At 40.6% G+C, this 13,326-nt stretch overlaps 1 protein-coding gene across 2 annotated transcripts in view; it reads right to left on the bottom strand.

The window, feature by feature from the left end:
* ptch2 (patched 2) overlaps positions 1-13,326 on the bottom strand; it is a 120,570-nt gene that overhangs the window by 58,461 nt on the left and 48,783 nt on the right. For both annotated transcript variants that reach the window (XM_068036983.1, XM_068036984.1), the window contains exons 6-8: positions 8,537-8,732; positions 7,686-7,807; positions 2,807-2,954 (exon numbers count right to left, since the gene is read on the bottom strand). In XM_068036983.1, coding sequence (XP_067893084.1) covers positions 2,807-2,954; positions 7,686-7,807; positions 8,537-8,732 — 466 coding nt within the window. The remainder of the gene's footprint in view (positions 1-2,806; positions 2,955-7,685; positions 7,808-8,536; positions 8,733-13,326) is intronic.

Genomic DNA, 13,326 nt, shown 5'->3' with positions numbered 1-13,326 from the left:
CACCTGGTGATTTGAAGTGTTTCTGATATAGGCTGACATGGCATCCAGTGCACCACATTTTAAACTGATAAAAGTCCACACATTAAGAATAACTCCAATAAAACCCAATTTATGCATAAGGACCAGTTTGCTCTATGCGTTTTGAGCCTAAGTTTGGCATCTATCCAACTACTGCTTATTGATTTCTTTCATCTGCCTTTCTCTTTTTGGGGAATTTTCTTTTGAAGGCACTGTGTGTCTGAATACAGTTCCTTTCAATGAGCAGCCCTGTGGTACCTTGCCCAAATGGTCATGTGTGAGCCCTGACAGTGAGTGCCAGGAAACTATTACACTGTGGAGGGCATTATAACCAAATACAATTCTGTCCTCACCATTGTACATACTTATACACTTTTCAGCAGAGATCATTCGAATAGGAATCAGGAATGGAAAACCTTGGCTGACCCCTTTGCAGTCCTAACTGAAGGGCACAAAGGCCAATGTCCCAGCATACATTCTCCACTACTATGACTTCAGTTTACTATGTAAAACCCTCCCCCCTTCACTTTATCATTGTTGACAGACCCTTCAGGCACCATGCCACTGCACTTTGGAATTCTCTGCCCAAGTTCTTGTGCTTTGCTACCCCTCTCTCAACTTTCAAAAGCTGCTGCAAAACCTGCCCTTTTTGACCATGCCTTTGGTCACTTCCTCTAAGTTCTCTCCGTCTTCCTGCTCGTACCTCCAGATCTCCCAGGAAAACATCTTGCAATGTTTCATCATGTGGAAGTTATTACAAATGTGCATTTTTTGTTGTGTCCTGGCTCAAGCCAGGTAACTTAGCACAGATTGGGAATTAAAACTCAAACCTTCTGATTTTCACCTCATCACACATATGATCATTAGGCTGCTGGGGAACTTCTATATTTTCAGTTGTGGTGGTGTCCAGTCCTGTGGGCCATGGCTTCTCGACTAGGTTTCTCAATGACACAAAATCCAAACTAGTCCTAGTAAGGGCATTAAAGAAGCCTTTTGTTGTATTCAAATGGAACCAACCACTCTTTATGGCATCATAATAACCTCTCCAGTGCTGCAGCATCCTCCCCCTGAAATCAAGAAGCAGCTGAGAGATGTTCATAGAAACTACTGCAGAGGAGGAGGCTAGTTGACCCATCACACCTCAACTGAAGCTATCTACTCTGATGCCAGTTAGTGATCTTTTCCCTGTATCATTTTACATTGTTTCTTTTCCAATAGGCATCCAATTCCATTTAAACGATTTTACAGTTTCTGTCTCACTAGCCACTTGTGTTTCTACTGATTCTCTGAGCTGGATTTCCCCAAATCTGTGCCAGGAGGGATGGAGGGTCTTCCACTCACACCCTAACCCTGGCCCAGTTTCCTCTCTGGGACTCATACTGTGTGAAGGATGGGCTCTGAGAAAGATCTCCACCATTAAGAGGAACCACCTCTAGATTTCTCTGTTCCTCCAATTTGTTAAAAATCTTAATATTTGGTGTATATTTCCTTTCACTGTATTTTCCCAAAATGTAATACTTCACATTTATTTGCGTTGAACTGGACCAGTCACCTGTTGACATCCTCCTGCAATGTCCCTCACTGTTTGCCATGCCCCCTAATTTAGTACCATTGGCAAACTTCACTGTAATTATTCTTTGTCCAAGTCATTTATATAAATGGAAAACAAAAAATTTTCAGCAGATCCCTGGGGCACATCATTACCCACATCCTGCCAATCTAAAATAAATCTGTTTACTCCCCTATCTCTCTCCATGACATTCCCTTTAATACCATGTGCCTTAATTATAACATGCCTCTGATATGTCACCTTATCAAACATCTTTTTAAAATCCATGTCTACAAACACATCCCTTCATCTACACACTCTTGACTTCCTTAAAAAGCAAATGTTCATACTTTGTATATGTAATATTTCTGTTACGTATTTAACTCTTCTGACACAAAATTACATATAGACCACTGGATGGGTGGTAATGAGTAATAGCTGTCTATAATTTAGTCTAGGGAGTCCTTAAAAGCAATGTTTCAGTTCTTTACGGATATCATATAAATCCTAAGATTAAATTACAGCCACACACACACTGTCTACTAGAACAATGGAATCTTATTATGCCATTGGTTTGGCCAGTAGCCAAAATGATCACTGTAACTGACTGAGCAATATAGAGACAGCAATCCCTGATGTGTGCTGTTGATCTATGATCCATGGTGCGCTGCACTGCTGAGCAGAAATGGTTAATCATCATTGACATTTAAACAGTTTATTAAATAACTGCTCAGAACTTCCTTCTGATGAGCTGCTCAGCACTTACTATAAAAAGCATGTTACAATGTTTTTATATTGTCACATTCATTGCTCTCAACCCAAAACCAACATTCTGGGTGAAGATGTGTCAAAGTGCTGGTGAACGATGCACAGTTCTCATGCGGTTATCCTTAGCATCTTTACAGTTATCCAGTTAAAGCCAGTTAAGGGCAATAACCAGTCCATTTATAATATTAAAATTTATCCATATACTGGTCAGTACTGATCAGTTACAACTGAGGCCAATGATTTCAAAAAATTAGAAACTGCCAGTGAAATGATGAACTGAACTGCGCTGACCACTATCACTAAGATTGAGACCACTCATTCAGCTGCTTCAGCTGCTACCTGCGCCTTCCCTCCAAGCAGATAACTTCTTTACTTGTGGAATCAATTTCATATTTCATCGCCCCCACTATGTAGCATCAATCCCTTTCATGGATTACTCCAAAAAAAAGGAAAGAACACATCGAAGAATACCTCTACAAATTTCCGCTGCCAGCTTTCCAGAATAGTCGTTGCCTTTTCCTGGTTCCAGTTGATATCGTGGATTTCATAATCATCCTTGAAATGTTCATAAAGTTGCTTTGGGCTCATCAGTAGATACATGGTCTGGAGAGCTTCAGCACTTCAGTAAGGAAAGGGGCAAACAAAATGTATATTTAACAAACATATAAAAAGAAAGACTTGCATTTCTATAGCGCCTTTCATGGCCTCAGGATGTCGCAAAGTGCTTTCACAGCTAATGAAGTACTTTTGAAGTGTAGTCATTGCTGTAATGAGGAGAAAAGCCACAAAGCTAGTCTATCTAAGGTCACAGTACATCAGAGAATGTTTAAAATGAAGACCATATCATTGGGGAGAGAGTGGGTTTATATTATTTCTCCATTAATAATGATGATATAAGCTTTATTTCAGAGGCAGCTTGTCCTCACGGTCAAGCGATCGTACTGCATTTTGTAGGAACAGTGTACTGGAGCTCCAACATGATATACTATGCACTCACTGAGTTCTGTGGCATTCAGGGAGGGATAGAGCTGTCAACATGCTTCCACACAGGATGGGAAAAAAAACTCGGTGAAGAGTCACCTGCATGGATGCTTTCACTCATCCTGTAGTTTTCAGTTATAGAGGGATAAAGATCTAAGCATGGGTTGCCTGCCTTGCCCTCTCTGCTCAGGTTATATGGTGTGGGAAATCAAGAAGAGAGAACAATCAAATATGTTAAAAAAAACACATTCCCTGATGGATTTGTAAGTAAAGTACTAAACCAGATGTCCCACACGTTCTGTACTGAGCTAGCCACTATCAACGAGGATAGAAATAGAAGTCATGCAGCTGGCCTTAGTGCTCCTGGGCTAGGAAGGGGAGAAATCAACTACGCTTCCTATTCTTGATCCTATTCATGATCCCCTGCTAGAAGTGTGGCTATCAGGTTAGGGCAGGATTGGGCTTGGCTGTGATACTCTCCATAGTCAAACAGCCTGTTGACACTCATATATGAAGATTTGCTGCTTGGCCGATGTACTGGAGAGTTGTTAATTCCTGTGGAACTATACGCCAATATCAATCAGGACAGGAGGGGAAAAACTAAAAGTAAATTTCAAATAATTAAAAAATTAGTAGCCTTGTTGAAGGTTCATTGTGAAACCTGCAAATGGTTCAGTGAGTTTATGCAATGAGTAAAAGAGGTATGCCTACTAGGGAAGCCTGTGAGTTAGTAAATCTCAGCCTGGATAGTAATAGGCAAACTACAATTAGTCTCAACAATGATGGGCCATGGTGGGAAATGCAGCCAGTGCCTGATTGCTATCCAGTAGAATCACAGTTGACTAGGTGACTGACATTCATTATCAGGGCGAACACATGAGTAATGACCACTTGGAGGAGATATTGGAGAGCATCTGTTGGCCCCGTAGCTGCACTCTAGCAGGGAGGGAAGGGGAGCAGAAAAAAACTGGCAAAGAAAACAAATTAGGAGAAAGGAGAGACTCATTAGAGTCTCTGATTTGTCTGTGGATAGACAGAATATTTTAGGGAAGATTGATGTGTCTGCTTTGGAAAGTTAAAAGATTCCTCCTTCACATTGAAAACCAAAAATTGGATTTCTTCTTCTCAACAAGCTCAGGGTTTCTACAAGTCCCTGTTCTCACTGGTCTACCGTGGCTTCTTTTATATGTCATTTAGTCACATTCTCATATGCTGAGCCTGAAACTTTAGACTTAGGTCAGGTAACCTATATTACCCTTGGGCAATGGTGTGTGGTCAGGCCAGTAGGACCCCCACCCCAACACCTGAATATTATCATAATTTGCTGGCAGTTCCATAAGGGAGACTTCACAGGAGTGGAGTCACAGGTGCAAATTCAGTTTGTGCATTCAGCTACTGGGCAGCCTATTGGTTGGCACATTGACAGTCGTAACTCAAAGGGTAAAACTAAGATATCATAAATCATATCACAAAGTAATGTTTCCAAGTTGTTCACGGCCTATTTAAAGGGATTGTACCACATCCATAGAAATTTCCCAGGTCATGTTTCTGACCAAAGGACCAACTTTGTTGTAATCCCATTCATTTTAGATTGATTTTAAATAGTAAAACCAGGAGCAAAATACTGGGATTGTATAACATTCCATTCATTTTTCGAATGTTTTCAAGTATTTCCTTATTATAATTTGAAATGGTCGGTGTTACTTTCTCCTATCTTTAGGTTTCTTTCTATTCAGTTCTACACATTACTCTCCAGGTAGTCATGGTGTTATATAGGGAGCTCAGCTGCCAATTTCTACCTGTGCCTTTTTTCGAAGAGATTGCGGGAAGGTGTAAAATGGTAACCCTGGAAAGGACTTGATTAGTCTGGGAAGAGAGAAACTCACGTGATTGATTACGCCAACAGCTGCAAACTAGTAAACGATCACCACTGACACAATGTTTTACAGACATTTTTACATTCTATGTCACTGCACAACTAAACTTGCCCTCACTCCATTAAAAAGAAATATTTCCATTTATGAATAATGGAAACAGCATTATTTTGGATAATTATAATTAGCATTACCGTAAAGGTGACAGCTGTTCTTAAAGTGAGAGTTTCACTAGCACGATAATAAATGTTTTAATTAAAGGGTGTTATATTATCTTTAATATTATTTTAATATCCTTGCCATCCTCCATTGTATTTCTGTATGATAAATATAACTGTTATAATACTAAGCACAGATGGTATTTAAGTGAAATAAAAACAGAAAATGCTGGAAATACGCAGCGGATCAGGCTGGAAATACTCAGCGGAACTCTGTTCTTCTCTGCTGATACTACCGAACCTGCTGAGTATTTCCAGCATTTTCTGTTTTTATCTAAGATTTCCAGAATCTGCTGAATTTTGCTTTGGTATTTAAGTGGAGACTTGCTCAGAAGAATTCCTGAACACCACAATGTGAGGTAGCTGAACTGACATGACTACAGTTGCAAGATTCAAAGCTATCAATGAGGGGATCAATAGCCTTTCTCAATCCCAGAGGGGATCAATAACCTTTCTCAATTGCAGAAGGGATCAAAACTTTTCCTCCACGAGCAAAAGGCTCCCATTGGAGCTGAAGACTTTTATAAGAAGCTCCTTTTCTTCAGTCCGGGAACCTGGCAAAATCTCAGGCAGAGAAACATATGAGGCAAATTGGGATGAGTGCTGCTGAAGCCCTTTTACAGGTACCAGTGTGCTGACTGTACAGATTACTCTATTCCCGCAATTTCAGATGGATCTCACATCTTTGGGGACGGGCAGCCAGAATTTCCGCTCTGCATACTGTCTGGTATTAGAATAGGAATCCTGGAATTTCAGGCCATCCGTCTTTACTAATATCAATTTAGCTCCTGCATGTTGGCAGGCTCTGTACCTCCTCTTTACCATGGTTCTTCTAATGACATTTATCGGCATTCAGAAATAAAGAGGCAGAAGGATATTGAAGTTAATGATAATTCTTAGAAATGGTTTGATTTTTTAAAAGGAATCTATGTGCTGAGACAGCCTCTTTAAAAGGGAATCCTTTTGATGAGATCCTTTTCTTTAAAATGATTCCTAATGGTGAGGCTCCTTCTTTAACAGGGGTTCCAGTGAACAGAACCTCCTTCCTTAAAAGGGACCTGATGGTGAGAATCTCTTTAAGAATGAAAGAGTGATGTAAGAGACAGGATTATATGACCATCCACTTACTGCAGCTGGCTACTCCAGAGTTCAGGTCAAAGGGCAGCACTGATTGCCCTTGCAAGGAATTCCTTTGCAATGTGGTTATTGGAAGGCAAATCAGCCTGATCTAGGCTTTAACCCTTTCAAAACCACTTAGAACCAAAACAAAGCAAGCCCACGTTAATAAAAATAATAATTCTGTGTTTGTGTAATGAGACAACCAGTTGGTTATTTCTAGTCAGCTAGTTTTCAATCTGAATGTTCTTTAGGATGTCGTCAACATAGGTGCAATGCCCTAGCATCAGATCCGATCAATCAATACCTGTCAGCTGTGACTGCGCTGCCCTGAAACACCCTCAGCATGGTAAGCACGTATTTTCACCCTCATTTGTAAAACACACATCCTTCTCTGGATGATAAGGTTGGCAGTCATCCTGCAATCTGAGGCACTATGTAACTGGCTTGTGACAGAAGTCTGGGTTTCATTGTGCAGACAGAGAGCCATGTTTCTGTCGATCAGAATGCTGGTATTCCAAAAGGGCATCCATCTTGCACACCTCTTAACATCCTGTACTTGTTGCTCCAGATTAATTATAGGACAGGTTGTCTGCAAGTCAAAGGACCTTCAAGCATTCCAGAAATGCTATACCTTACCCTGCAATTTCAAAAGAATATCACCTGCTTCCCCATTGTGACACATGTTTTTCTCACTCTAGCTCCTCTTGTAGCCTTTCTGGCTAAGTCCCCAGTGGGTTAGTTTCCACCCAATTAGGGATGGTTTTCTAATGCAGGCTGAAGACTACTTGGAAATGGCCAGTGCCCTCTTAAACTCATTGGGAGGTAAAGTTCTGTGGTGAGGGGGTGGGCAGGAAGGTGGGGGCGGGGTTTCCTGATCACCCAATGTAACTTTGGCAGGAGAACCACGGATACCCTGATAAAATTGCATTTACCCTGGTTTTGTGGGTGTTTCTGCAGCTCGTCTGCCAAAGTTACAGCGAACGATCAGGAAAACCCCATGTAGTTTATCGCTGTTGTACTGACTGGTGTCTTAAGAGAGAAAAGAGACTTTCATATCATCAATCTGACATGATTTAAATCATGGCCTCAGTATTCTACCTAATTGCACCAGTTAGGCCAATTCTAACTCCTTTATTTTTCTTCTCCCTCTTGCCTTACCTCAGTAGGACGTTCTGGGAATTTTTCTTCACACCGCCTAAAATCAGCTCCTCTTGCCAATGCATGAACTTCTTTGAGAATCCATGGCAGCCTCCAGTTAATTCTGTGGGAATATTAGGAGCCTGCAACAACATAAAAAATATGCTAATTTACATTTGGTTACATTTCTGTGACCTTTAATTGTTCAAGCAACAGGCTCTAATTTCAAATAGGGTTCATTGAGAAGAGAGGTACTACTAGTTCTCTGAAAAATGTAAGTAGTTACTTGGTGCCTTTACTAGTAACTTACATACAGAGGGCCACCTTGATCTGAGTGGACCCTGACTCTGGATAGTCACACTTGCCTGTGCCCATACTTCTTGTGGGAGCCTTCACCAAGCATTTAATGCAGTGGATGAATGAAGCAGAAGGGACAACATTACCTGCAACTGCCAGTTTTGCATATTTGTCTGTGGACCCACATCCACAAGACACTAGGTTTAGACTCTTTCAAACAGTAGCATTGTCAGAGAGAAGAGATTTCCACTCTATCAGTCTTGCCTTGATTCAAAAACTCAGGACCAATAAGTGAAATGGCAGTAATATTCAACATAATTCATCTGGTCTCTTAATATAACTCCTGAAATGAATAAGGAATTCATGCTGAATACTGGGGTCCTCTGCAACTAAAAAGTACACAGGCCCTAACTGTTAGAAACTATAGAAACTTTGCATTTGTACTGCTTTGTGCACTAGGGGTTTGCCCAATTTCCTGTCTTACTCTCGGCACGTGAAGCTCAGTGTTGGAAGTGCTAAAGACCAAAATTTACCTAGAGGCCAAAAGTACAGAAATAAAATACCAAAGGGCTTACCTCCAGTGATTTTTTGTTTCGGGCAGTCGAAGGGCACTCATTGTCAAGTGGTTGTAAGCAAGGTCTATCCATGTAAGCATGTCCTACTTGGGCCTTATCAAGCATCTCCCTGAATCCCTCCAAAGATGTAAACTGCCCCAGTTCATCCAGGAGCTGCACAGGGTCGAGGTTCATCCATTGAATATCTGGTTTTCCTCTGTTGAAAGAAAAGTAATCCACAAATTGTTTATTTTTGCTCTGATCCCCCCAGCTCCAACTGATTATCACTGATGTACAAATCTGGAGTAGTATGTAACAGGTAGTCTGGAAACAGGCTGAGGAAGCAACTCTGCAATGTTTTTTTAAAATTACTATACAGGTTGAACTCTCCTAACGTCTTCACTCAAGTTAAATGGGACAGCTCATAGGCAATTTGTTGCATGCTCAACCAATGGGTTAAAAGTTCAAAATCCAGTCTTCACTGCCAAAGTCAACTTAGATGGTTCTTATAAAAGCCAGTAGATGGAGTGCTGCACTGAGTTTCACAAAGGACAAATCAAAGAGAAAAAAATAATTACATTTTTTAGAACGCAGTATTACAAATATTGCAAAAGTGCAATAACAGTAATCATCATATCACTATGTTTTTCACCTGAGAAGAAGCATCACTGAACCAATATCTACCCTCACTAGTGAGCGTGGATTTAAAATGCCTTAGGGGTTCTACTGGTCTCCCACCACAGTTCTAGCAGGAGACCAGCAGATTCCCCACAGAAAATGTTGCAAACCTGGTTGCACTGGGTCTCTGCCAAGTCTGGGAGTCTCCTTATTGCCTTGTATGGGGCAGGATAATGGTCAGATGGAAGAGGAAGGGTGAGGACCCCAGGAGCTCACACTCCTCTGCTCCAGTGTGACCTAGGGTATCAGTAAAGGCTGGCATGCTATGTGAGTGGAAGTATACCAGCATCCACAAAGTGAATGGAACAATGAAAACCATGATTCTTCTTTGGCCTCCTTGTCTCAAGAGACAATGGGTAAGCGCCTGGAAGCGGTCAGTGGTTTGTGAAGCAGCGCCTGGAGTGGCTATAAAGGCCAATTCTAGAGTGATGACTGTTGCTGAAAATAGAGACATGTTGTCGAAGCTTTTCATCTTGCACTCATCAGGACAATCGCAAGAATAACCAATGTAAGGGAAAACAACAACTTATACTGCATGAAAAGGGAGTGCTGATTGGTTAGCAAGTGAACTCTGATTGGTAGAGGCATTGCCATGGTAATTGCACCCGTTTACAGTGACTGACAGTTAACTGCCAAGCTTTGTTTAAAATTTAAACCAGGCAGCTTGACTCTGATTGTTCAAGGCAGTGCCCTGAGGAATGAACCAGCGAATGGCTGTCACTTATTTTGTTCAGCTGAAACAGGCGCAATGTTTGTACATATTCTTTCTGTCTGCAAAGAACAGGGCCCTGTGTGTCACGTTTGTTCAAAAATTCTGTTAACATTGCTTTTTGAAGTTTTTTCAATATAACCAAGCAGATGTTATTTATCAAGGATCTCTTTTAATTGAGATGTTTCATCATCAAGACCTCTTCAAAATCATTTTTCTGTCCATTTGTTGATTTTTATGTGGGATAGTGCTATTTATACTGTCAATCATTGAGACGGTGGGTGTGTGTTAGAGTTACAAAGTGAGACAGTATGAGGGAGATGTATTATCATTAACCTGGGGAACCTCTCTATTTTTTGTTTTATCTGTTGTCATTTTAACTGTGGGTGTTAATTCATTATTTCCCTACTGTCTAAATCAGGAGCTACTCCAAGTCAATTCCATTGATGTTATCCCAGTTACTGTTTGAATAAAAAATATCTACTGCCCAAAAATAGACATTGCAGAAAGAAATACACTGACAATCATAAATCTTTTTAACTGTTCAATTTATAAAGGGGGCTACTGATGACAAACTCCCTCTTTATGGAAGTGATAATATCTGTGTAAGTTACTGTGCAGGATGTGTCCTGTGTCCACTACTTGTAGTGAAATCAAAAACACATGGATGAAGAATGCATGTATAACTTGGCTACAAACAGTAAACAGAAAAATCTCCCCCCATGTCACCAAGTTCTTCTGATCGCTGTATGCTTCAGCTATTTCACTCTTCCAATGCTAGTATTAGCTGGGAAGGTTACTTGGCAGGTAACTTCTGTCAATGGGAACTGTTTACCCTAAAAGGAACCAGTACACACTCATTTCCTAAAGACACTAGACACACTGTTGTCATGGATACTGTCCAAAATCTCATGCCACTCTATCACACCTGCCCCAGCCTTTACAGACAGTGGGTGAATAAATCGGGGAACCCCACAAATACAAATGCTCTTAAAAATGCAAATATTCTTTTCTCATTTCTAATTCCCCCCAAAAATATTACAAAACACATAGAGGTGGTCTACGGGTAAGTACTTCCTATTGACAACACTTACCCATTGCAGTATCTTGTCTTTTAAGCTTATATCATTGCCAGATGCAGAGTAAAAGACCATGTATTATCCTATTATGGAGGAACAAAGTGAGGGAAAGCCTGATCAGGCCGCGGTGCCCACTCGTATTTCTTAACTTTGTGCAGTGAGACATGACAATTACTGGGGAACTCTCAAATGTCTTGATATTACTGGTGTGTGGTTTGTCCTGGGTCATTTTAAATTCCTGCAGTGAACGAGGGGAAGAGACCCTCTCCTCCTGTTCTGACTTGACGTTATTAGGATAGTTAGTGAAGTAAGCTCGGTAACTGAAGAACTGACTAAACTGTGATAAGAAGCAACCTGCAAATGAGGGGAACACTGTGGCTTTAAAAGGCTGCCTTACACCTGTGGGCTTTTCTGTCTGCAGGCTTTATGTTTAAGGAAATAGGGCAAATGGCTCACTGGAGCATTAAGCGATGAAAGCACTGGAAAACTAAACTAATCAAAAATCTAGAAGTGAAGTATAACAAAACCAAAAATTAATCTTAATATAAACACAAATAAAACATCAATGGAGCCATATCACATCATTCAATATTTGTAAGCAAATGTATTGATGTGCTTGTATGAATATGCCCTATCCAGTATTTTAAATTCTGTTAAAATAGTTGACAGAGGGATTTCATAGCGATGAGCTAACATTTCACAAAGCACAATATCACCCTACAGAAGGTAGTAGATGCATGACAATTAGCTGGACACCAGAAAAAAATCAATTTATAAAGCATTTTGATATCCGATGTGGCAAAATATCAGAATCCTTTTCCCACCGTTAGTGCTTCTTTAAGGATGGATTAGTGTCCTCCTGTTTAAGATCTCAAACTCTGCTGCTATTAGGTGACATTTCAATCAACCCATTTTCCTTCAGCAAGCACTCTCCACCTGCACATATCCAGGATATGTGTCAGGCCCGATCAAATTAATATTTCATTAAATGTCTTTCCTCTAAATAATCAGATTACACCCCAAAAACAGAGCCTTGCAGTCTCCAACGCTGACTGCCACTCTTGATTGTGTCTCTCCCCCTCCCCCATTGTGCTCGTTCCTCCTCCCACTCTCCATGTAACAGCTCTCTTCTCAGCCACATTAAATCATTAATCTCTTCATCTGTAAAATATTCTTTTGTACGGTTTTCCCCCGCCACCACAAAGAGTGTCTTTTTTTCCCTCTCTCTTTCTTCTCATTTCAGTGCATTTCAATACCCACTGCTGCCAGCTCATCACCATTTGGGATCTGAGTGGAAAACTGGACTCAGGGAGGCAGGATAGAAGAGGTTCCTATCTGGACTTCACACCCTCCTCCCCAGACTGCCTCGCTCCATTTCGACAAGACCTAATAAAGTTCTTCAGAACTGTCAGGTCTCTCTTAGTTACTATACTGGAAGTGGGGTGGGAGGGGGTGGGGAGAATTAAGTCAACCTATTGTCTGTTTTTTAAAGCCTTTCTGTAACAGTTAAATAAGCTAAGATGCTTGGGTGACTCAGGTAAATAATATAAAATGTTACTTTGATGAGCTATAGAATACCCACACTGCACAGTGATTTATGCTAGTACTTTAAGCATAAAGTGTGCAAAATAAAGGGGTGACATTCAAAACCTTTCAAACTATCATCTAACAACTAGATCAAGTCACAATCTTAAACTTGCTCTTTACCATCTGCTTTCATTTAATATCTTAAATATAAACTATATATTAAAAGAAATGAAGGCAGAGAGATATTTAGAGAGAGAGGTGTTTTACTGCATTTCTCTGCTGCCAGTGGCTGTCAGCAGATGCTAACTGGTGGCAGACTTCAGCTCCTTAATGCGTGGTGATGTCTGCACAAGAGAAGTGACAATCTCTGACATCATCACCACAGGTTTAAGGTTTAGTAGCAAATAAACAGGACAACTGAATAAGTCAAGCTCTGTTTTATTGCATGGGATTCTGTGATGTTTATGGGCGTTTTGGGAATTGAATTCCGAAGTACTGTCCCTTTTTCTGTGAGAACTATTAGCCAAGTGGTCTTGCAAAGAATCTATGACACATGACAATGAAATACTACTGATCATCAGTAACTTGATGTTTCAGCATTGGCCGTATGTCCAGAAAGGGCATTTGAAAAAACTGTTTTTGCGGACACTCACTTAACACAAAATAAGATTTTGCTGTCATCTTAATGGTATCGCCTGAGTTTAAAAAGCACCACCCAAGCAGAAACCAGAGCTCCAACTATCCCAAATGAAATGATTAAAATGTTCTTTGAATATCGGTACGGCCTTATTTTTATCAGTTTTCTTTTTAAGTCTGCT

This window comes from Heterodontus francisci, chromosome 8, assembly GCF_036365525.1.
Source record: "Heterodontus francisci isolate sHetFra1 chromosome 8, sHetFra1.hap1, whole genome shotgun sequence".
Taxonomy (NCBI): Eukaryota; Metazoa; Chordata; class Chondrichthyes; order Heterodontiformes; family Heterodontidae; genus Heterodontus; species Heterodontus francisci.
The sequence above is the reverse complement of the archived record's forward strand: the minus strand, read 5'-3'. Positions and strand labels throughout refer to the sequence as shown.